Here is a 23820-nt window from a genome sequence, read left to right as displayed (position 1 = left end):
GAAGATATAGCCTCAATATAAAGGTCTGTTCTTTTTCTAGGAGGAGCTTTCAATAAGACAACTATTAGAAGTAAATTCTGATGTGGATTAAGCTTGTAGATACAATTGTTTTGCAGAAAGTATTCAAACAGTATAAATTGTTAGATTCTCTAAAATGCCAAGTAGAAGAACATGCTGAGAATGTGACATGTTTGATTTTTTTTGTGTAGTAAAAAGCTTGCCATTGAAATACTGTTATAGAAGGTTTTTGGACTCAGTAGACCAAGAAGTTATTATCTAGGGAGAAGAATCAAAAATTAAGCTGAATAAAGGCAAAAGTTAAAATAGCCATCTACCTTGCCTGGGAAATTAGGAAGTCTGTAAAGAAATTAGGAACACTGTAAGAAATAAAAAAGTCTTAATATTCAAGAATAAAAAGTTAATAGGTTAGTTTATAATTCCATTACTATTTTAAAACTAAAACAAATTCAAAGATCACTTTTGAGTAATTGATGTTTCTTCCTTTATTATGTTAGTTATCAACTCTAAAGCAAAAATACAGGGCACATAATAAGCAGTTCTTTGTGTATTGCAGTTTCATGAGAAGGTTGCAAAGAGTCACAAAGTACTCTTTGATGATATATATATTGTCTTTCAATTATACCAAAAGAACTTTTGGCAATGTGTTTTTACCTATTAAAAGCAAATACACTCTACAGTTTTCTAAAATAAGTGTGAGTAAAGAGAATAGAAGGGTGCATTTGAAAGACAAATGAAAAGGTATCTGAAGCTCTTGCTCTTGTAATTTAAAAAAATTAATTTAAAGACCACCTGTTTGTTTTATTTATGCTTTTCTACTGTAGTTTTCAAATTCATATTTTATTCACATTATGCAACTTTCTGACACCATTATTGTGTCTTCACTTGTTGCAGCAAACTTCAGATCTATTTCCTTAATACATTGTGACTGTAATCAGTAAAATCCCAAATAGTGTCTCATGATAAGTTAGAATATGAATGTGGCATTGCCTTTTATACCTGCTTCTTGAAAGTGCTGTGCTATTTACATGTTCAGAAGGAGGAAAGTATTTTAACTGGCTATTCTAGCCACAACACCTTCCCAAGATAGCTGATGCACAGAACAAAAATATGCAAGTGTGTGTTGGGAACCACACATCAGTGATAGTGTGGCCTAGGGGAGGGAGGGATGCACCACCACAACCACCGACTGCAGTTCCTTAATAACTCCTTATAGCTCATGTTGGATACTAGAAGTCAGAGAGCAGAAGGTGATGAAACTCCAAATGGGCAATTGGCTGTGAAGTTTCTTGATGACTAGTGTATTTTACTGAAGAATCACCATGTTTTCCCCTTGAGGGGTTTTAGCAAAAATTCAGTGTCTACAATATTGAAGTTATAGGAATAGATGTGTCATCCCTGCCTCAGGGAACAAGATCCAAGAGCACAGTTAGGTTTATATAAACCTTTGTCTGAGGTCTGGGTAAGGTTTCTTTCATTTTTTTCTCAATCTGTGCTGAGTATTTATGGTATCTTTACTCCAGGAGATATACCAGCATAGACCGTGCTGCCTAAACCAGAATCTCCTTTTCTTTTTCTAAAGATGCATGCCATGAAGTCAATTTTAATGTTTCCTTATGAGAGCTAGCATGATGCTGAGGTCAGAGCTTATGAATTAGCTCACATTTTTTATCCCCAAATGTCTCAGAGAGAAGGTCAATATGGCTAGCCATATCAGAGATTCCTGGTACACTTTGTTCTGTGTAATCATTGCATAATCATAAAAAGTTACTTCATTTATGTTAGATGTCTTAAAAATCCTAGGAAAAATCAGAGGACTCTATGTACCTGTAGAGATTAACTATCAGAATTAGAACAAAATGTGAACTCTTGATAAGTCTATGCATTTTGAAAGAAAACATTTATGTAATACTCCCATTTTCATTCAGATTCAAAACTCTGTGTGTTGCTGTAAATAAGAGACAGAAGTCAAAATTATGAAAGAATATCCGTGTTGGCTTCCACCTGGTAGGACCTGCTCATAGACTTTTCCCATATCAGGTGTTTAGATAATCTAGGAAGTCAGTTTCTCTCTTAGTTTTATCTTCTCTGAGCCAAAAGTAATTTTTGGTAATCTGAGATACTACCTGTGTGCTGTAATGTAACTGTCTGCCTGCTTGATGAAGTCTGTCTTCTGGGTACCAAGTAGCCCATTGATAGATATCTCGGTCTCTAATAGCATTTGTGAAGGTTTCTGCACACAACTGTGTTATTATTAGTTGCTCAGATGTATAATTTTTAAATACATTAAATGTTTTTAAAATACAGCTCAAGTCATCAACTCTGCATTTGTTTGTTTATGAGAGTATGAATCAAAATCAGGTAAGTTGACTGTGATTTGCCTGAACATTTCCTTTCTCCAAGCATTTGAAGTACAGTTTTTGAAGCAGAACATGCTAAGACGAGCCTTCTACTTTCTGTGTGGTAAAACAAGTTACCTTTTCCCATATGTTGGTGTTGTTTTGCCCTTGGGAGTTGGCACAGTCTCCTTCCAGGTAAAGAAACACACTTTATCAGACTTTATCAATGTCTCAAAAAAGTGTGAAGAGCCACATGCCTTTTCAAGAGGAAGGCAACGATTTATCATCATGCTTTTCCTTTCTAATGAAGATGCCAAGTTTCCATCGCTTGCTGCAACTTCACACTTCGATGGAATCCAAATGTATATGTACTGTATATATACTGCTGATGTTGAACTCAACTATTCTGGTACCCAGGTGAAGTTGTTACCTGTCATTAGGAGGTGGTGGTATAGCCTTTAGAATCAGTTGTTCCTAACTGCAAGGCTCTAACATTTTTTATTCCTGGGTTCTGGTTGGAACATGGTGAGAGCAGCTGTAACCACTGGTGATAGCTAAATGGCCCACACGATAGCAGTTTGATCAGTGATTGCCAGGGGACAGCTACTCATGCCAGGAAGGGGCAACGTTTGGCAGAGGAAGAAGAGAGGTTGAAGATCGATGGCAGAGAGTTACCCTGTGATCAACCAAATCAAAGAGTTTCATTGTCTCTAAGAGGGGAGTGGAAATTTTGAAAACCCTTTTTTTCTCCCGTGTGGAAACATGCAGATTTTGTTTCAGGTGCCATTAATCAGGCTACTATGATATTTATTTGTTTAATACAGAGTATATATGTAAGTGTAACACTCTATTCATGAGGCTTTCCACATACATGTTACAGGACATAAAGGGTCTGTGCCAATGCTTTTCTGGTTGCACTAGAGCCCTGGTTCTGACCCTGGATAGACCACAACACTGTGTTTCACTATAAAACAAATCAGGGGTGTTTATTCATCTGAGATTCTTGTCATCCCTGCAGTTATGGATTATTACTTCTTGTAATCATGCTCTTAAAATGCAATTTCATTTAAAAAAATAATCTATAGTGACATTTTTTTTCTCATAAAAATTTAAATGATTGAGTAGCTCAGGACTTACTTTTTTCTTCATTTTTGCCGACTGGTTAGATAACTTAGCTGTTTCAGGTTGTCATACCTTTATTCCTTGGGCGCTGTTGCCACATCATGAAAATATGGAGAAATTGGTTGGTAAACGAAGAAAAGTTGTAGCTCTTCTAACATACCAGATTCTAATGCCTCTGGAAACTACTGACAAACAGAACCATCCTAAATGTTCCGTTGACAAATGACATACTTTTAAAAAAAGAGTTTCTGTATCCATTTAAGTTAATATGACCCAATGGAGACCAGTAAAACCTGAGAACCCCAAGAAAGCAGCATCCCCTCCCTGCAGAGCCAAGAACCCGCCTACAGGGCAGCAGGTTCCTCTGGATGCTCGTGTGGTCCACCTGCCCCTGCAGGAGCTCAAGGAAGCTGTTATATCTTGACTACTTCCCGCCTTCTACCTTTAGAGTTGTTTTATCTCTGTGGCATAGTGCCCAGCTTAAAGCTTCCCAAAGGGTCATATGCCCAGGCATGCTTCAGGTGCTGGAATGGCATGAATATTGTGGATGGCTTCAGTATTTTTTGTAATGATGAGCTTGCTGTACTCAATCCAGCTAGTGCTGTTTGCTAGGAATCCAGGCTTGCTGCTTTGTTATTTCCTGCCTCTTTTTGGGCCTTGTAGAGGAGAAGAGAAGGGATATACTGCAGGAGGGATTTGCTGCTTCTGGCTTCCAGCCTGCCATTAAGTACCCTCCAACAAGATGCCTTGTCTGCCTTGCATTTTTCCCTTCCCTGCAATCACACATGACTGCATGACTGAAAGGTGAAAGAACAGTATCTTCCTAATTTTAATAGTCCCAGAAGCATCATAAAGAAAATCTAGCTCTGTAGCTTTTACATGTCTGGTAGCATGCAGCAAATCACACTGTCCTTAATCCTCTCCCTGGCAATACTCCCACTGGCTTCAGTGGGAGTTTTGTCTGAGCATGACCAGAGTTGGAATTTCAGGTTTTGGTCCTACATTAATTTTTCAGCAAGGAACAAAAATGGATATTATAGATTTTCAGTTAAACATTAGGAAGACATAAAACTGTCATTCTTTATAATGTAGTAGTACAAATATGGGCAATTACCTTTTTGGCATTGTCTTGTGAGAATAATACAGATGAATTACTTTAACCCATTCCTAACATAATTCATGTGCAGCCATATATTATAGATGCTACCTTTCAGTGACATAACTAAGTGCCAAAACTAAGTGCCACAGCAGGAGAAGACTGCATTTGCCAAAAAGGTTGTCATCATTCTTAATAAAAAGACAGCAGTCCTAATTTCACTGTCATTCATAGGAATTTTTGTCAATATAATAACTTACTCCTGGGTGATACTAAGAGGAAGGGAATTAGACTCTTGGTATTCCACTTTATCTGTTCAAAGGATTTCATACTTCGTGTTTGGTTTGACTCTTTCACCCAACCTCTGAATTTGCTTTTCTTTACATTTGTGATGAACTAGCTAGTTGGAGTTTGGCACATTATATTGGATTTTAAAAGAAAAAAAAAAAGAAAAACCTCATCTGGCAAAGAGAAGTAAGGTGTAGAAAAATGTTTGGGGGAAAATTAATTCTTTCTAAAAACTGTGAAAATTAAAATTAAATTAAAAATAAAATTAAATTAAAAAATTAAAATAAATTGGAGTTTACTGAAATTATGGTATAAATGTGGTGATAGATAGATAGAGAGATAGATATAGATCTCTGATGGCTCTAGAGAATGAAATACCAATTATGCTCCTGCTCTGAAGTCCAATTATTGGTTACCTAGTACTGCTGTGGTTGAATTGATTGTGAGCAGTTTTCACACATGTGTGTGCCTTTTGCAGCTTGGTCCTTTGAGAACATTTTGTGTGTGACTGTTGCAGATGCCAATTTTTAATCTAGTCCAGTGCAATAGAGGATTGTGGCTGTGCATGGTTTGTTCTGGTTTTTGTTTTTTCCTATTGATCTCTGAAGATGAGAAGATGATTTTTGCATATCAGTTCAGAGATACATTAGTTTGGAAAGTTTATAAGGCCATCTACTTCAATTGGTACCAATGTTCTACATGTTTTCATTAGATCTTTTGTGGAATTGAAAAACCATTTCCTTCTGCTGTATAGTATTTGCTTTTAATGGTGGTCAGGAATAAGGCTGTTCTTTAGCAGTTTCTTTTTGAGTATTTGATTTTTATGCAAATCTGTTCTGATAAATCTGTTGCTAAGAAACAGCCATGACTGAGTTTTTGATAAAAGAGGACACTAGACTGAAAATAAATGAATGTCATTCTAGAATACTTGAATTTCACAGGTACTAATGCTGTTTCAATCCTAACATAAAAATGACAACATTACAGGATGCCATGTTGTTGTTAGAAAAAGTGAAGATAGATGAGACAGGTGGTCAAGAGAGATACAGTTAAGTGTGATAGGTGAAACTCTTTATAAAGGAGTAAGTGAGTAAATAAGCAGAGGAGCTAAGGGATATATAAAAAATACTCAGAAGAAGGAGCAGAATTAATTTATAAAAATATTATGTGGAGCATCCTGGATGAAGAGAAACTCTTCATTGTTCAGAGCCCTGAAGAATGAAAGTAGAGATGCCTCCAGTATTTTAGCAAAATCTCATTGTTGTGTCCTGACCAATTTCAGAATTAATGCATCCATTTCCAAATCTGCTGTAGCAAAACTGCCAGAGTTTGTAGTGTGGCCACTTTTGGGATGGCTGATCTAGCTGATATGTTACAAATAGGTTTGAGTATGTGGCATTTTCCTGCTTCCAATAGCAGCAATTTCAAGGAAAGCTGGCAGGAGAGAAGGTAACAGGAGGAATCTCCAGCAGATGAGGCATCATGTGGCAGGGAGGAGGAGGAGGTGTCTGTAAATGGCAGTAGAGGTTTATCATGTAGAGGCAAGACAGTCAATTTGTGCAGCTAATCCTATAGCTTGTGAGTGATTCTGCTGGAACAGAAGTTTGACATGTTTCCTTTCTATATATGAATATCATTTGCTCTACTGTAGTAATTTTTAGATCTGCATTAGAAAAGGATTTTGAGAATGTATGTCTTCGCTGCCTTAGGAATTGTGCTTTGGGACAGAAGGGTGTTGTTGGAAGGCAATTCTGCACTTTTAATCTGAAGATGTTTTGGCTGGGATATTCCTCCAAACAACCTGTTATGTTTCCTACCATCTCCAAAGGTGAACTGTTCTTTAAACAGTGTCCAAAAGTTCTAATTGAGCATAATCCTGAAATCTATAACAATAGAAATGACTGGTTTTCTTTTCCTTATTATTTCTTAGAGGTGCACAGAAGAAGTGCTAGAGTGGGTCAGCTGATAAGACTGTTCCAAATACCTCACCTGGGTATCATGAGTATTTTTCATGACACACATGATTTCTGAGCACCAAAAAACTTCACAGAAGAAGATTCTTGCGAGTCTCTTTGTGGCGATCAAGGTTTTCTGAGCATGGCCTGTGATCTGTTTAAAGGCCTGGGATATGTATGTTGCTGAGTGCTTTGGGGACAGGTTCTGTAGAGAAATGGCTGCTGTTGCATAGACACAAAAGGAATCCATTTCACTGTTGCTAAGTAATCAAATATAAATTGGAATAAAATGTCAGGTGTTTAATGCTCAGAAAGGAAAGTTAGCTCTGTCTTCCTTTGTGCTCACTGAGGGCTGGTTTTGGACAGCTTGTCTTCTGTACCAAAGTCCTCTGCCCTTCCAGCAGCCCTCTTTCAAAGGCCAGCTGCTATCTTTGAAATACATGCAAAACTGGGGCCATCAGCACCCAAAGCCTATTCACCTAAGGTGAAAGCAAATGTCTTGACGGAATATATGGGAGAGTGTTAGCTCACCACCTTCCCATGCCCTTCTCTTCATGTGTATGTAGGTCTTTGTATTTCATTTTCAATGAAAACCTGTTTTCCAGGATGAGAAGTGTTTGGAGATGAAGAGGAGACAGTCCACATCAGTGCAAGTTCAAAACAGCTCTAGATGGGCTGTAAGATCATTTCAGTGAGAGCTTAGTGAACAGCAAAACCAGATTTCTGCAGATGTTGTTTACAATTTGAACATGATGTTTCAGTTGATTTAGTTTTGCTTCTTTGTAGCTTGTCAGGTTTAATGTTAGCTAGTTGGGTTATAAATCAAAAAATATTTGGAAGCTGTTATTCTAGAATGCTGTTGGGAACAAATTCAGAAGTATATTTCACTGTAGTGTTGATTTTATAACCTATGTAAATGTTGGGGGCCTGTAAAAGTCTTGCACTGACAGAAAGTAAGAAATTATGCAAGACTTTGTGTTACTATGTCATGTAGTTAACACTTCCACTAATGAAAGTTTTTCAGAAATAATAAAGGGAAATTTCCCACTGAAATGAATAGTATGTAAATAATGCTATTAAACCATGTGTGTTCTAGTAGAATAACCCACTGTGTAGTAGAGCACAGGTGTTCTTCTCACCCAGCTAAACTATTTTTATCCCGTGGGGTGGAAAAGTGAACTGCTAATGTGTGGAAAGATACGTATTTCATCGAGCGTATTTGTGTATTTGATGTGTGTTTGAAGCTCTGGGCTTCCTTTGGTTCTGAATAGACATAAATCAACATTTGAAACATTTGAAGACCTAAGGTGTATCCTCTAAGATCACTCATAGTCTTTTTATCATTGTGGAAGGTTAGGGATGAAGGAACAGCTGGGAGATCCATCCCTATCCTAAACCTGTATTAACTATACTTGTATTTTTTCAAAGAGATAGTTTTCCTCATGCGGCTTCAAGAACTCCAGAAGTGGAGATTTCTGAGTCTTCTATGAGTAAATGCACTGCTCATGGAAGCAAGACCTAGTCCAAAGTTCCTGAGGATCTATTCCTGGGGACCTATTCCAGAGTTTTTACCATAGTCTTTCTTAATGCACTTTTGTCATGGAACTTTTATTTCCTGTTTGTCAAAGAAATGCAATATAAATTGTAACCATGCATTGGAAGGCTATCCTTGTGTACCTCCTCAGAGGATAAAAGAAATTCCAATTCTTCAGTTTTTCATCAGGTCTCTAAGTATTTCTAAATTTTTCCATATTGTATTTTCATTTGATATGCTTGAATGGAAGAGGCCTGTAGATAGTATCTCTCTGCTTCAAGGAAATAATCATTGGGCCTTAAAAAAATTCAGATAGTGTCATTGGTAATGCTTTTTTTTTTTTTTCCTTAAAAAACCCCACACAATCAAATACAATTCAAAATCAGGGAGATTTTCTCCTCAATCTAGTGTATCTGCTGTATTATCTAACTATGTTTAACTGAACAGAATTAGGAAAATTATTCAAGTTAACTACTCCAAATAGCTTTGCTCTTCTCTGACAGCCAAAGCAGCATGGGGAAAATTTTATTGCTTCTGTACACTTAGTATTGATCTTCTAGACAACAGAGGACCTCATTTCCAGTCTTAGGAGTGGGAATGCTCACACTTAGATTATTTATGAGAAGTCTGTAAGGAAGCAGTTTTTAATTAAATAGTTCTTAAATGAAATGAAAGGCAACAAGGATTTAATTTCAGGTGAATTATTATTTTTTTGCTTGATGCCAGCAAGTACATTCCAGTTGATCTTTTTTATTATAGTGGCAATTTTTAACTGTAGCATTTTTGAAGGATAGCAGTTTTACCCATGTTTCCGAGATATCCAAGCCTGCAGGTGACTATAATGAATAGTGTTGATGATCTATATTAAAAAATGATAAATCATTTTTTTCTTAAATTCTTTTACATTTTTTGCTTTGTTTCTTTAATTCTCTGGCTCATGTATTCATATTGATTAATATGCCACATCCAGGCTAGATTTTTTTCTTAGGTCTATGTTTCATTTGACTGCCAATAATGAGAGGCCATAAATTCATCATTCTTCATAATAGAGCACATCAGCTGAGCTGCAGATACTGCAAATGTGTCCACAAAGCAGTGGACAGTTGTACAGCCACCATTCATCCTATAGCTGAGGAGGGCTATGAGTCCCAAAGGGCTCTGTGGTTTGACAGCTGAGTCTACCACTTCCTCCCAGGTTCTGGTCATGACTTTGACAGAGATCCTACCTTCAGTGCTGGGTAATTCAGTGCCAAAGTGCTCTTCCTGTTGCCTCCAAATCAAAAATAATAGTAGTGCATACCCCATTGTGGATGATATATGTGGATTTATTGGTTAAGGTGCGTAAGAATGTGACAATGCATGCCAGATTGCAGTTGTTAGATCTGTTTCACAAATGCCTTCCATTCTGGCTGAAAGGGAAAAAGAAATCAGCAACCTTTGTGATGCAGGTTGAGGTTTTGCTGATAGCATCCCTGGGGAGAGCTGGCCCTGGAGTGAAACCAGGGCAGAGGGGTTAGGAACTTTCATCCTGTCCAGTCAATACCAGCAAATTCAGTATGTATTAGACACCTCATTCTTTTTACTACAGGGCTTTGCTGCAAAGGAGGTTTCTTGGGTGAACTGTCTTGCCAGTCTGCCCCAGACCAAGACACCCATGTCTTTATCCCTGCGCTCTGTAGGTTGCATGACTTTCAGGAGTCTCTTGCATTATGAAGGGGTCCCCTAGGCTATCCTTGGGAGTCATCCCTTGCAGAATCAATTGCTCTAGGCTTGCGTGTGAGGGGATGCAGGAATACATGGATACAGGGGAGTATAGAGGGGGTTGTGAAAAGAAGGGCAGCTGAAAGGAACTGGCTGGGATTCTTTCACAGTCACGCATCAGAATAAAACCCAAGCAAACAAATATGCAGCTGTGGCTCTTAGATTCAAAGCCAGAACAAAAAGCCCTGATGAAATACTGTGTGGCTAAAATCTGTGCATAGTCATGTCAATGGAAATTACCCAGATTGTGTGTTTGTTCCTCTGTAGAGGAGCTAGGCATTTGAAATAAGTTTTCCTGCAAGATGAACATGTGTTTTAGGAGAAAGGCATCTTGACACCTAGCAACACTGGAAATTTTGTACTGTAAAGCTAAATAACCTATCTGTTATTTCATTAGACTCAAAGGTATGCATTACTTAAATTATTCCATGTGTGAATGAAGATAATCCAACAATGTAGATAATTTGCTCTATATGAAAGTGATACAGTGAAAACCAAAGAATTTAGGCTTCTTCTGAAGCTAAAACAAAATGTCAAACACTGATTTTTCACATGAAAACAAAGGCAAAATACCTTTTATCCTGGATCACCCAAACAAAACAATTCACTATTGAATTGGTCTGGTTTCATAATGATTTTCAAACTGATTTCTCCACTTTGTTTTGCAATAGTTGGAAGTGAAGAGATTCCTAGGGATTGCTTCTGGAGTTTAAACCCTGGTTTTCCACTCTCCTTTGAGAGACCTTCAAGAAGCCTACTTACTTTTGTTTTTCAGAGAATGTTAGAAGTACATGCTGGTGGGGATGTTATCCAGCACTTTGTTGGGTTCTCCTGACTTCCTGGGAGCATCCTCTTGGATGGAACTGAACTTCTTGGGCAGTGTCAAAGGTTTTTCCCATCTCATATGTCAAGAAGCAACAGAGTACAAGCTTAAACAAGCACTGGTGGGTGTAAATCAGTTAAACAGATTGATGATACCTGTCAGAAGATGTGAAATTGTTTATCCTTTAAACACTAAAGCCTGGCAAGTCTCAGTTTTCTGAGTCACGGACTTAATGTGTAACAATGTGGGTTTTGGCTCAGCGTACTGTTCCAGGGTAGAAGGACATGCACTCTTTGATCTGTGAAGAGCAATATCATTTAACAGGATTGGCTTGGGTATAATGCTTTTTAGGGTGATATTGTGGGTTTTTTTCACCACAAACAAAGAAGGATACCCTAATACTCATTTTGCAACTGCATGTGACAGTGGCTGTAGAGATGCCTACACAAAGGCTAAGACTAGTGGCTGCTGTCTGGGTAGCTGGCAGGGTTGGGGATATGAGACAGGAAAGGTCAATTAGAAGGTGGGTAGAGGCAGGATGTGCTATTGCTCCACACAGCTGAACCGCTGAAAAAAACATGGGAGTGCCTTGCCTTGAGCTTCACCTCATTACAAGCATTGGCAACTGCAAAGCAAAGACCATACTTTTAGTAAGTCCACTCTAGATTTGCAGAACAATCTGACTTCACTTTGAACATCTCCACCAAGCAAAGCAAGACTTAACTTGTTTCTCTTTGGAAGCATATTCAGTCTTCTTTTGGTTGGTCGGTTGGTTGCTTTGGTTTTGGGTTTTCTCTTGAGTTCTATTTACACCTTTTAATTCAATTCCCTATATACAACATACTGCATTTTAAGAGACCAATAGTATAAAATATTTTTTCTATAATTGCATTTCTTTCTATTGTGCTGGCTTTCTTATCCAGTCTTAACAGAATTGGTACCACATGTTTAGTACCACAGTTTCTGAACATGGGAATACAAAGGAATATTTGAAGTAAAACTTAGCACCTTAGTCAGAAAAAAAGTGTGCTAAGTTGTGGTTGATTACTTGTCTTCCAGAGGGAGTAAAAGATAAGATCAAAATTTTTAGAATAAAGCTGAAAAGGTGTCTCTTCTGGTGAGAAAGTTGGCTCTTGCTTTGATAAGAGGAAAAATTGAAGCATACTTTCATTTCAATAATGCAGAAGACATAAAAATCTACAGCAAACATGGGAATCTCACAGGACAAGAAATCTTGTGTAATTGCTTTTAAGAACAATGTATTTAACTAGTGAAAAAATAAATCCCTCCCAAAAGGAAAAAAGGAGAATATTCAGTATAGCCTTGGAATTTATCAGAGGTGCTGACTGATGTGACATACATTCACTGTTGTGCTTTTAACTTGACAGTGTGCTCTTACCATGTCTTGGCACAGACTGATCCCTGTTCCCAGGGGAACTAAGAGGCAATGGTAGTGCAAGGTCCATTGAGAAACCATCCTAGGAATCAACATAATTTTTAAGGAGCAATGTTTATTAAGGCATCACAGCACAAAATTTTCTCTATAAATTCTGCTTTTTACATGACCTGCTTCCTAACAGTTAAGTAGATGCATCCTTGCAAATACACAACTCCAACCACAAATCTAAACTCAATGTGGGTTTTGTGGTATTTTATTACCTCTGTTGTCTTCCAGTGTGCTTTAGCCATTAGTGACTTCAGGAACAATTGGAGTGATGTGTGTTCCACAGAAATGTGTTGTGCAAAAGTAGCTCCAACAAATAGCAGTGTAGATAGATCTCGGTACCATGCATGTTAAAACTGCATTAACTCTGATGATGATAGGAGTATAATGAACCATAGAATAGAGTAATGGAATGGCTTGGCTTGTAAAGGATCTTAAAGGTCACGCAGTTCTCACCCCCCTTACCATAGGCAGAGACACCTTTCAGCTAGACTAGGTTGCTCAGAACTCCATCCAGCCTGGCCTTGAACACTTCCAGGGATGGGGCATCCATAGCTTCTCTGGGGAACCTTTTCCAGTGCTTCACCACCCTCACAGTAAAGAATTTCTTCCTAATATCTAATTTAATCTTACTGTCTTTCATTTTGAAGACATTGCCCCTTGTCCTGTCACTGCATGCTCTTGTAAATAGTTTTGTTCCATCTTTCCTATAGGCTCCCTTCAGGTACTGGAAGGATGTAATGAAGTCACCCTGAAGCCTTCTCTTTTGCTGGGTGCACAATCCCAATTTTATTAGCTTTTCCTGTCATGAAAGGCTGTACATGTTAATAATGAATCTCTTTGCCTGTTCAAAAATAGCACACCTTGGAAATAATAGAATTACATTTTATTTCTTAACCTAGGCAAACTCAATTCTTTTGGCACCACCAAGGTAAAGTACAGTCCAGACATACACTGTTCAAAGGATAGCACAGTTCTCCTTGGGATGTGCAGTAAGTAAAGTTTGCTGTTTCTGGCTGTCCCCATATTATGTGTTGAGGATAATTCCCCGCTCAGCTGTTGGAGGCATTTTGGTTTTATCATAGGTCATCAGTTTCAAATAGAATTGGTTTTCTTACATGTCACAACTTTTTTAGAGAGCTTCTGGGTATTTTTTGTACCCAAAATTAATTTTTCTTGAGTCTAGGTGATGCAGAATGGATAAGTCTTTAGCTTAATATCAAATAGAAGAGAAATTCATCTCCATGGTGGGTAGCCCACATCTTCCCCACAGCAGACTACAGATTCTTGTCTGGCTCCAACTTGTCTTCTTAAGAAAAATTGTCTAAAAATGAAATCAAGGGAAGAATCTGGGCAGCACACTGGTAGAAGGTCTCTGGAGTCTTCTTAAAAGCTTAAGCCAACTGTGAATCAGCTCTTGGCAATAGCTAGTGACTACTGATAACCCATGATTTTCCCTCCAACTTACTACATTTTGTCTAAAATTTTCAGATTTCAGGTGTAAAACAAAGAGCAGATTTTATGAAAACCAGAGGCAGTAGTAGGTGACTGAGTGTACTTACCATACTTGTTCTACCTTTGATAAATAATTCAGTGACCACATTTCATGTGGATGAAATGACACTTCAAGCTGTTCAACAAATTATCCTTCATTTTGAGCACAGAGCCCATTCAGAAAAGGGCAGCTCTCATTTCTTGTCAGCACAGGTGATAGTCTCATCTTGCATCCTAGAAATGCTTTTACATTGCTTGAATATCATAGCCAGCTGCAGAGCTGGCTGGTCTATAGCTGTAATGTGGCTTAGTGTGCTCAAACAATTAAATGTAACTTTTTGATGAGTAGATAGTCTAGCAAATAAACAAGCATGGACATGGTCTATGTAAAAGTTTTCTCACATTGATAAAAAAGGTCAGGAAAAGGGAAGTTTGAAAGGATGTGAACTCATCTGCCACTAATACACAAAAAATTCCATCTGAGGGGTTCTAATTGTCTTAATTAGAAAAGAAATAGACAGGGAATAGGATTTTTGTAAACAACTATTCACAAAAACCACTGCATGAGATGTTGCTAATAAGAGGGGTCACTGAGTGATACAGCAACAAGATTCCTAGAATTGAATTTTTCTTAAACTGTTTTATACTGCCAGGAATTGGCATGAAAGTCACCTAATCTCCAGGTTTCCCCATCTACATCAGAGAGCTGTGTATACTATGAACCTGCTTCATACCACACAGAAGACTAGCTTTTACCAGTAAACCTAATTGAGCAGATTTACAGAACAGTTGTCTACTTTTCACCTGCAGCACTTTGAATTTATACTGGTTGAAAATAGTGGTTCACCATACAAAATTGGATCTTGAAGTACTGCAGAAATTATTCAAAGAATAGACTGAGTTCCTTAGTTATTATCCCACTTGAACATCTAGAAATGTGTAATGGTCACTTTTCCTTGCCATCACAGCATGTATGATGGAAGCAAACAATGACAAAAGAGCCTCCTCCTGTGCAGCAGAAAGCACCAGGACTGAAAAGGACTTAAAGACATGCATCTATTAAGTTTCAGAGTGGAGAGAATTTCCCTATTTGCTTTGAGAGAAGGGATTTGATCCTCATACGAAAGTATATTAGTGTAAAAGTATTTTGTTTTCCCAAGAAAGTATTAAACAGCCTGCTTTTTTTGAGCAACAAGTAGAGATTCAGAAAGTTTAGAGATGTAAGGATGGTATCTACCAAAAACTGAATGCAGTTTTAAATGGGTTGCACTTCAAATGTTTGTGCCAACAGCTCTTATGCATCTGAAAAATGTGTTGTGACTCAACATAAGTATTGGTTGTGCCATCTGAGTGGCCTATTCCCACAGTTTGTTAGGCTCTGCCCTTCATTACAGAAATTTTTACCAAAAATTCTTTATCCTGGCATCTTTCCCAGTAGAGTCAATCATGTGAGTGATCAGTAATGACAAAAGCAGCCTTGGTATGAGTATTTCACTTGATTAATTGCAGAGATCTAGGCTTTACTTACATTTGTCAACAGTGACTTCCCAGTAAAGTGCCAGGTATTTGAAAAATTACTTCTAGCATTTCAGACTGGGGGGAAGTACTTTTTCAAACTATGAGAACATTTCCATCATGCACCATTAAACCAACTGGGGAGAAAGAAAAGCTGGATAGAGGTGTGAATATACTTGTGTCCCAAAATGTAGGGTTGAACAGCCACATGCCAGGATATTTAAGTTTTATGGCTGTGAGCCTTGCTGTGTAATGTTGAGTGATTTTGTTAATGATACAGTGAGCCTCAGAAGAGCAGGATTTTCTTCAAAGCTGCCCTTTCTTTTCTGTGCTTGGGACTATCCTTTGTCTCATCTGGTTCTTCAGCTGTGTGTCTGCTGCAGTGGATCCTGCTTGTCTTCTCTCATGTCCTCAGTAATGTGCATACACAGAACCTGCTGGTCGTCCTGCTGGTCTCTCCTCTGCATTCTCTATTTCTCTTGCAGACAAGCTGCCATCTACATAACAGGTTACTCAGCTCTGTCTTGCCTCTACAGTGTTCCTTCTATCCAGTGTAAAACAGTCTGGGAGTCCAACATATTGCAATTGAGTGACTTGGAGTAAACACAGCTTTTTATTGTCCTCAAAGTCTTGTCTTCTGTCCCCTTCTTTGGGGGGGCATTTGCTCAAGCTGTTGCTGCTACCCAGAGGCTAAATGGAGTTGGCAAAATATGCTATTTCAGAATAGGTACTTCCAGAGGGTTTTTTTTTCCATCTGTTTCTAGTATTGTCTTTTGATTGTTACAATTAAAAGATGTGAATGTCATCCCAAAAACCTTAGATCATGTGGATGGAGAATGAAGTGAAATATGTGTGATCTCTGCTGACTCTTCAGTCCGGACATTAGGCAAAATGTCTTTGCTGCTAAATAGTGCTTCTGGTTTTCTAAAACTGGAAGAAGTAATGTGGAATTTAAGTGACAGGGTTAGATGTCAAGAGTTCGAATGTTATCTCTGCTGATTTGCTGTTAGTTCAAAGACTCCTGTAGTTCACAGAAGTTGGACACTGTGCTAAGCAGGATAATTTTTTAAAAATCCATTTATAAGGTTTTCTCTCTGTGGCACTTCCATTAAAAATACAAAGCATGGAGTGAAAACAAAACAAAAACTGCCACTGAATTGCCATTCAAAACAGACCTTTTTCCAGAAGGTGGCTAGATTTATATATGGACTGGGGAGCCAGTAAGATGTGCCCCTGGATAGGATGAGGCTCTCTGCAGCAGCTCCAGGTTTTACTCCTCTACTCTTCTCAGTAGCATCTCTGCACCTCTGGAACTATGCAAATTGTCTCCTGGATTTTGGCCCTGAACCATGTTTCTTTCAGAAATTAGCAGCTTCCCACATCAGGATGAGTCCATTTGCTCTGTGTCTTTTCTCTTGTTGTAATGCCAGGTAGGGCAGGCATTCCCTGGATTTGTGCTGTTATTGCTTTGTGCTTCAAGTAGGGCATAAGGTAAAAAAGTTATTGTGCATATTCCATAGCTTATTTCTGAGAATGACAAAATTATTTCAACAAGTTTTGAGATACTGCACAGTGGCAGACTGTGCTGGACACTGACATTTACTCCAGGTGATGTACCGGTACAAAAACTTGTTTTAATGGACAAAAAACCACTGTTCTCCATCTGCACCCAGAGATACAAAATTTTTGAGGTAAGGTCAACAAGGCACACAAAGAGAGCTGTTGACTGTAGGAATGGAGGACAACTGGCCAAAACTGAAAAAAAAAAAAAAAAAAAAGATAAATTACTAATCTGGGGGAAGAGTACCATCCACTGGGTTACAAGAAAATCTTTGTTTCTAACTCTAGGTCCTTCTTCAGTCATCAGCAATGACGACGATTCAGCCAGTCCCCTCCACCACATCTCAAATGGCAGTAACACTCCATCTTCTTCTGAGGGGGGTCCTGATGCAGTCATCATTGGGATGACAAAGATTCCTGTCATTGAAAATCCACAGTATTTTGGAATTACCAACAGTCAGCTCAAGCCAGATACCTGTAAGTACAAACAACTGTATGTGTTTCAATCATTCATTTTACCTGTGCAAGTGTTGTGGCTCCTTAACAGAACTAGCATAACAAAATAGTCTAAATTCCTGGGAGTGGAATGGTGGGGTTAAAATGTGTGCTATTTACTAAAGGTACATGGGATGAACTGCTTTACCTCTGTCTAAGCCAAATTCAGCCCTTGTGACAAGGCAATGAAGCGAGCAATGTTATGCTCAAACCCCAACCCATATTTCATCAAAGTCACTGGTAGCCTTTCCATTGATTTCAGTGGTCTTTGGCCAGTCCTGTGCACTGAATGTATTCTTGGGAGAAAACAGATCTTGGATCAGAAGCAAAAGTCAGTATTGTTACATATGCACTACTTTTAAATTGATCATATCAACATCACCAGATCATATCATGATATCATACTAATATAACCTAACTTTCAAATATGAGTATTTGTAAATTGTAAAAACTGTAAGGGTTAAAACTTCAGTTCTTGTAATTTCCTTGTACAATTCAACCTCCACAGACAGAAATTGTTTTAAATGTTTAAAAGTAGAGCAGAAGAGAAGAAGGTTGCATGATGGACAATACATGTCACATACAAATTATTTCGTGTTCAGTTAGTAGCAAGTGGAATGTGAAAAAATATGAAGACCTAAACATATTTAACTATGAAGAGTTTAAAAAAGTATCACTTACTTTAGATGCTACTTTTCAAACATAGTAATAGTTTCAGAATTGAACATGTGAAATGCTGGGGTTTGAATCAGTGATTAGCATTAACGTACATAACTGAAAAATAGCTAAAGGATATTGTGATAAATAGTAACTGCACTGCTTACTATTTATCATCAAGACACTAAGTTCTCTAAGTGTTTCAGAGAAGGTTGTTCTGAAGTGTCACTGGAAGTCTCAATTGTTTCTCTGAGAAGTCATTCTAGAGTTTCCCAGTATAATTAGTGAGCACTGGGCTTGCAACTAAGGGACACTACATCCTGTGTATCCTACCCTGAAAGATACCACTTTCTAGCACAAACTGTAGCATAGGGGCTGGGTTGTCAGGGTTGCCAGGGTTGTCAGGGTTGGAAGCCTTTGCCTCTAACTTTGCAAAACTTTAATGCTGTAACAGAAATCCTTTTTTGACCTGTGCATGACAGCATGCATGCATGACACGAATGCATGACTTCTAACACTGCAAAAAAAAGACTGATGCTGAACTACCCACTTACCTTGTGAATATTAATGCTTGTTTAGATCCAGATTGTTGCACTAGGCACAGTCCTGAAGGATGGTCCTGCAACAAGAGGTCTTTTTTTGCTTTTTTATTGTACATCCCTGATGTTCGCCATTACTGTTCCATTTTTGTGTGGCACTATTTTGTGGCTAGAAATGCTGTATTACCTCTTCTGCTAGCAGATAATAACAATATGAATATTCCGACCCAGCATATGCAGTGGGATCACAAGGAAATCACAGAATTGGTGACACATGATCAGCATGAGAAAAATGCTATACAGATACATTCTGATTAGAACATTAATTCTTGTGAAAAATAGAAGCTGTTAAATAATTATAAAGGGGCAACATCCCCAGTAGTGCTCTCTCTGCTTTTAAATATGAGGGTACTGTACCTCTGTTCCCAGCTGCACTAGACAATTTTTTTAATTCTTTAAATAAACATCAGTAACTGCAGAGTTTTTAACTTCAGGGTTAATGTTGAAACAACATACGTGCTGTTCTGGGGAAAAACACAAACTGAACTAAAATACAGAATTCTCTCACATTTAGTAAACATGTTTACAGACATATTAAATCATGGCTGACTTGTGTTAAGTAGGTCCTGATCCTAAAAATACGTAAGTCTGTATTTGGTTTTCTGTGCTGCAATGAAACCCACATGGTGTCAGGGAAATTAATCACAGTGCATGAAGTTCAGTTGGTGAACTGAAATGCTTGCAGAATATGCTTACGGACTTTGCTGTGGTGCTCTGGGGAGGTTTGAGGGAATGATTTTCTGCATTCTGCCACATTGCCACTGTGGTCCCAGTCTTTGTGTTTTGGTGGGGGAGTGGAGGTGGTGGTGGTGGTGGTTTTGCTTTAGCAGAGAGAATCAGATAAACTATAGCAGTGTATAAACCAAGGCAGATTTCTTCTACCACACTGAGCATCTATCCAATAAAAACGTGTAATTGAAATTGTCTTGGTCAAAAATGAGCTTCCCAGGTATAATGTTACATATGCTCTTTCCCTCTTTCTCAGTTGTTTATTATTACAGAGCTGTGCTTGTCCTTTCTTAACCTGCCAGCCTCCTCCTGATGTGTATATCTGGTATTTATAAACCTCTAACCTAAGTAATTTTGTACCTTTTTCCTGTATAGAATAATGCCAGCTCCAGATGTCATATGGTTTCTCATCTCCAGCAAGATAGTTAACAATTTTTTTTATTTCCTACCTGATCTAAGTTCCATTGTTCACTAGCATTAAACCCAACAATCACTGATAGTCATGCTGGAAAAGGTACTTCTGTATTTAGTGTATGTTGGTCTGTGGAAGGAGGTGAGACATCAAGCTAGGTGAAACTGTACAGAGATTGTGTTGCAGTTTTCACAGAAATGAAGGAATACTTTTGCTCTTAGTAGTAAGTGAAGCTTCTTTTTTATTACCTAATCAGGCCATATTTTGACTTATCTACAGAAAACCATTTCTGAATACAGTGTATCAAACTTCATTGCAAAGAATTAGCAGTGCATGTGTTTAAAAGAAAATTTAAAAGTTGATTAAAATCTGTGTCATTTGAAATTCCATCACTGTATCTTGTAATTTGGTCCTTTCACTACTGAATAACGAAATCCAAAGAGTGATGACATCTAAAGCATCTGTCTGAGGTTTAAAGTTACAGCACTTTCCTCCTCTTAAGATGCAGCCTTCAGGATGGGAAAAGCAAACTGGTGAAGAGCAGAGACCCATCAGCTTCAGTGGTCAGGTTGCAGTCCTCACACAGAAGGACTGCATTTCTGACAATTCAGCACAGCACTCATCTCTACCTTTAATTGATGTAACAGTAGAAGATTCCATCTTCCAGCTGGGATTGGCTGATATTTACTGCTGACGAAATACTACCAGTATTTCTCGTCAGCTTGTTCAGCATATATCTGTCTGACATGCTATCCCAGAGCTCCTGGCTTTTCTTTTCCATGCCATGTTCTGTTGCTTGCTGCTGGGTGGTGGGTTCATCTGCCACTCCAATACCTTGAATATTTTCACATTGAAATGATACAGTCTGAGGTACACAGACATGTTTCAGACAGCCACCAGACTTCTTGGCTCCTTTTTATATGAAAGCAGAAGGTATTTTCCATTTGTCAGTTCTTGTCAGAGAGAGAAAATTCTGATTTCAGATGGGTGGGAAAGAGCCAGAAGACTAGGCACGCTGCAGTGCTCTTTGCAGTTAAGCCATTATAAACCAGGTGCTGTGTTAGTGTCCACCTGCAAACCTCTTGCCTGGGAATTACCAACAAGGTTCAGTTGTTGGTGTTGAAAATTGAGGCATAGCTTTGTAGGGAAGTAACATCACCAGGTCCATGCACCTTGCATGGATGGCAAATCTTGCAAGATTTTTGTCTCCTGAAATCAGCTGGGCAATGTAATATCTTGGGAGCATAGATCCTAACCTATACTAGATGGTTAGCTTCACTAATCTTATGAGCCGTCTTTTCATTAATATTACATTATTTTAGAAATTAGTCCTCTACACCTCTGCACAGAAATTGTAGCTGCTGAAGTTATCAGCCAAGCCTACCAGACCTGTTGAAAGAGGACAGAAAGAGACATTTTCTCAAGGAACAACTAAGGACTTTCTTCATCACTTACCTTGTAGCCCAGCATTTGGAATGCATCAGTCTACGACTGCTAGATTTCTGTGACTAATGGTGGAAATGCAGTCCGTAAGTAACATGGTTGTGTTTGTAGAAAGGTGAAAAGCCAAACCTCAGGAGAGGTCATAAAATGTCAGTGGAAGTGCCTAGACTGAGATTCTTAGGGCAGAACTTGGATAAGAAATTTCTTGCAGGTATTTTTGGGATTTTGAGAATCAAACTGGTCTTTGAGCCCTACCCCAGTAACTCCCACCCCTGCCCCACAAAGTCACTGTGGTTCTTTGGGTGCTACTGAAAGGAAGGCTAGAACTTTGCCCTTTCATGAAGAGGTTTGCGAGTTAACAGTTTCAGGCCCCCTATAGTGGAGAAATAGCTGCACTGACATCAGTTTGCACTTCCCAGCTAATCTGTACTTGCAACTCACTCAATTTTGTCAATTTCATTGATTTCAGTGTTGGAAAAGAGCATACTGTACTGGGCAGGCTTATTGATTAGTCAATGGATGGTTCATTGGAAAGATGTTTTCAGTGACTGGCCTTATAAATAGCTATTACATTTCAGATGATGTGGTGTGGATTGTGACTTTCATATGGGAAATTTGGGGATGTTCTGTATTTCTGCATTTTCAGATTCTCTGTTCTTTCAAGTGTAGGAGTCTGAATATGCGGTTTAGGTAATAGCTATTTTACTTCTAGTTGGCTTCCATTAGGGAAAATCTGAAGCTGATTACAAATTGGTAGAAATAATTTTTCTAAAATAATTTTTATTTATTTTGCTGATCTGAAAAAAAAATGAATATAGCCCATAGTTTCAGTTCCAGAGTAAATTGGTAATTGCATGTGCAGTACTAATTTTAAAGGCAGAAGTTTTTAGAGCACCCCTCTTTTATCCCCTTCTGAGCACTGAACTTTTCAATTCATGGTTAGGGATTTTTGCATTTTAGGGATTGTTACACCATTTAGTAAAGAGTGACATCATTCTTTTTCTGACTTTACTTGTTCTTTAAGTATATATTTGTTTTTAACATATGCATAGACAGATTTTGTGTGCTAGTGCTCTGCTTCAGTCCACCACCTTCTTTAATGAGCTTTGAGGGAGAAAATAAATAGGACAGTTATTCTTATGATTATATCATGACTCCCATAGTACAGGAATATTGTTTTTTTAAACCATAGGTCTTGGATTCTGGTGATGATGTCAGATTTCATTTTTGGATAAAAAAAAATCTGAAGAAAAAACTCAGAATATGGGCAGACCCCAGAAGCCTGAGGAATCAGAAAAAAAAATCTGGATTTTTTAGTTCTTTTGTTTTTATATCCTTTTTTTTTTTTAATTTATTTATTACATTATTTTTAAAATTCAGCTTTGATTATTTGGGAGCATTTGAACAGAGCAGAAGCATATGAGAGTGCAGAGCTGGCCTCTCTCTGTCACTGTGGATAGACAGCCCTGTCACGGCCGCCAGAGAGAGCAGAGGGGAGCAGCCAGACACGAGGGCTCACTGAGTTGCAGTTCCTCTACCAGGCTGTTTGCAGAAGGGTGCAGCTAGTTGTAGTTCAACACCCTGTTGTTTTTCCCAGCTCTGACCACTCCCACCTTATAAGGCAGTCCAGCTTCTCTTAATTTTGGAGCATGTTGACAACCTTTGGATCAATATCAGTGAGTCATTCAATATGAAAAAAGAAGTAGTTTTCTGTATTTCCAGGGTAGGTGCAACAAAAGGAGGAGCTGTGATCACCTGATCTGTATTTCTCAGGCATCCTTGTACTAGGAGTCCCACAGCAGAGCCTGGCCCAGCACATTTCTTTGCGGAGTGCTCAGGTTTCACTGCCGGGCAGAGACATGACGCTCTGCTGAGAAAGTTGCTGGCAAAAATAAAATTCACCAAGAGAGTTTCTGTGCTGAAGGGACCTGACAGGCTTCTGACACAGAGTAGCATATTTGTCTGTTTCTGGGTGGTGCTCATCCTGCACAAGTAGTGTCCTTTGGAAAGCAGCAATGCGCAAATGCACACTGCCTGCAGCGGGTAGTCTCCATTTGACTTTATTCCAGACTATGTCTGTCACCTTACACTTTCCTACAGTCCTGAGGAATAGGGGTAATTTTTGCCTAACATTATAAGGTAAAAATTAATTGAGTACCCTGTGCACAGAAGAAGGATTGCCCAAGACAAACACTCTGTGGGCATTTCCATCTCTTTTGAAAGGCTTTTATGTTTGAGTGACTACAAAAAAAGGGCTGCTGTAGTGTTTTCTTAGCCAGCTAAGCCCTGAGGCTGGGGATTTTCCATCAACTCCCAAAGCTGCGGAGCTAAAAATTTATAAGCAGCTCATTTTCCTATGAAAGACACCATGACCTCAGCAGGCAGAATGCAGAGGAGCAAAACTGATGAATCTTAGGGAAATCCAGACTGGGAAGAAAAACCTTTCTGTCCAAGCTGAACTTGTTATTCCTGGCATTCATTGTTAGTTGTGATTGTGAGGTTTAACAAGGCACTCACTTTGGACTCTTCAGATGCT

General features: G+C 38.5%; 1 protein-coding gene across 3 annotated transcripts in view; it reads left to right on the top strand.

Annotated features, from left to right (window-relative positions):
- Positions 1-23820, top strand: part of NTRK2 (neurotrophic receptor tyrosine kinase 2) — a 197706-nt gene that overhangs the window by 96021 nt on the left and 77865 nt on the right. For all 3 annotated transcript variants that reach the window (XM_054004470.1, XM_054004475.1, XM_054004471.1), the window contains one exon: positions 17238-17426. In XM_054004470.1, coding sequence (XP_053860445.1) covers positions 17238-17426 — 189 coding nt within the window. The remainder of the gene's footprint in view (positions 1-17237; positions 17427-23820) is intronic.

Source organism: Vidua macroura, chromosome Z (genome assembly GCF_024509145.1).
Source record: "Vidua macroura isolate BioBank_ID:100142 chromosome Z, ASM2450914v1, whole genome shotgun sequence".
In the NCBI taxonomy this organism is placed as follows: domain Eukaryota; kingdom Metazoa; phylum Chordata; class Aves; order Passeriformes; family Viduidae; genus Vidua; species Vidua macroura.
The sequence above is the reverse complement of the archived record's forward strand: the minus strand, read 5'-3'. Positions and strand labels throughout refer to the sequence as shown.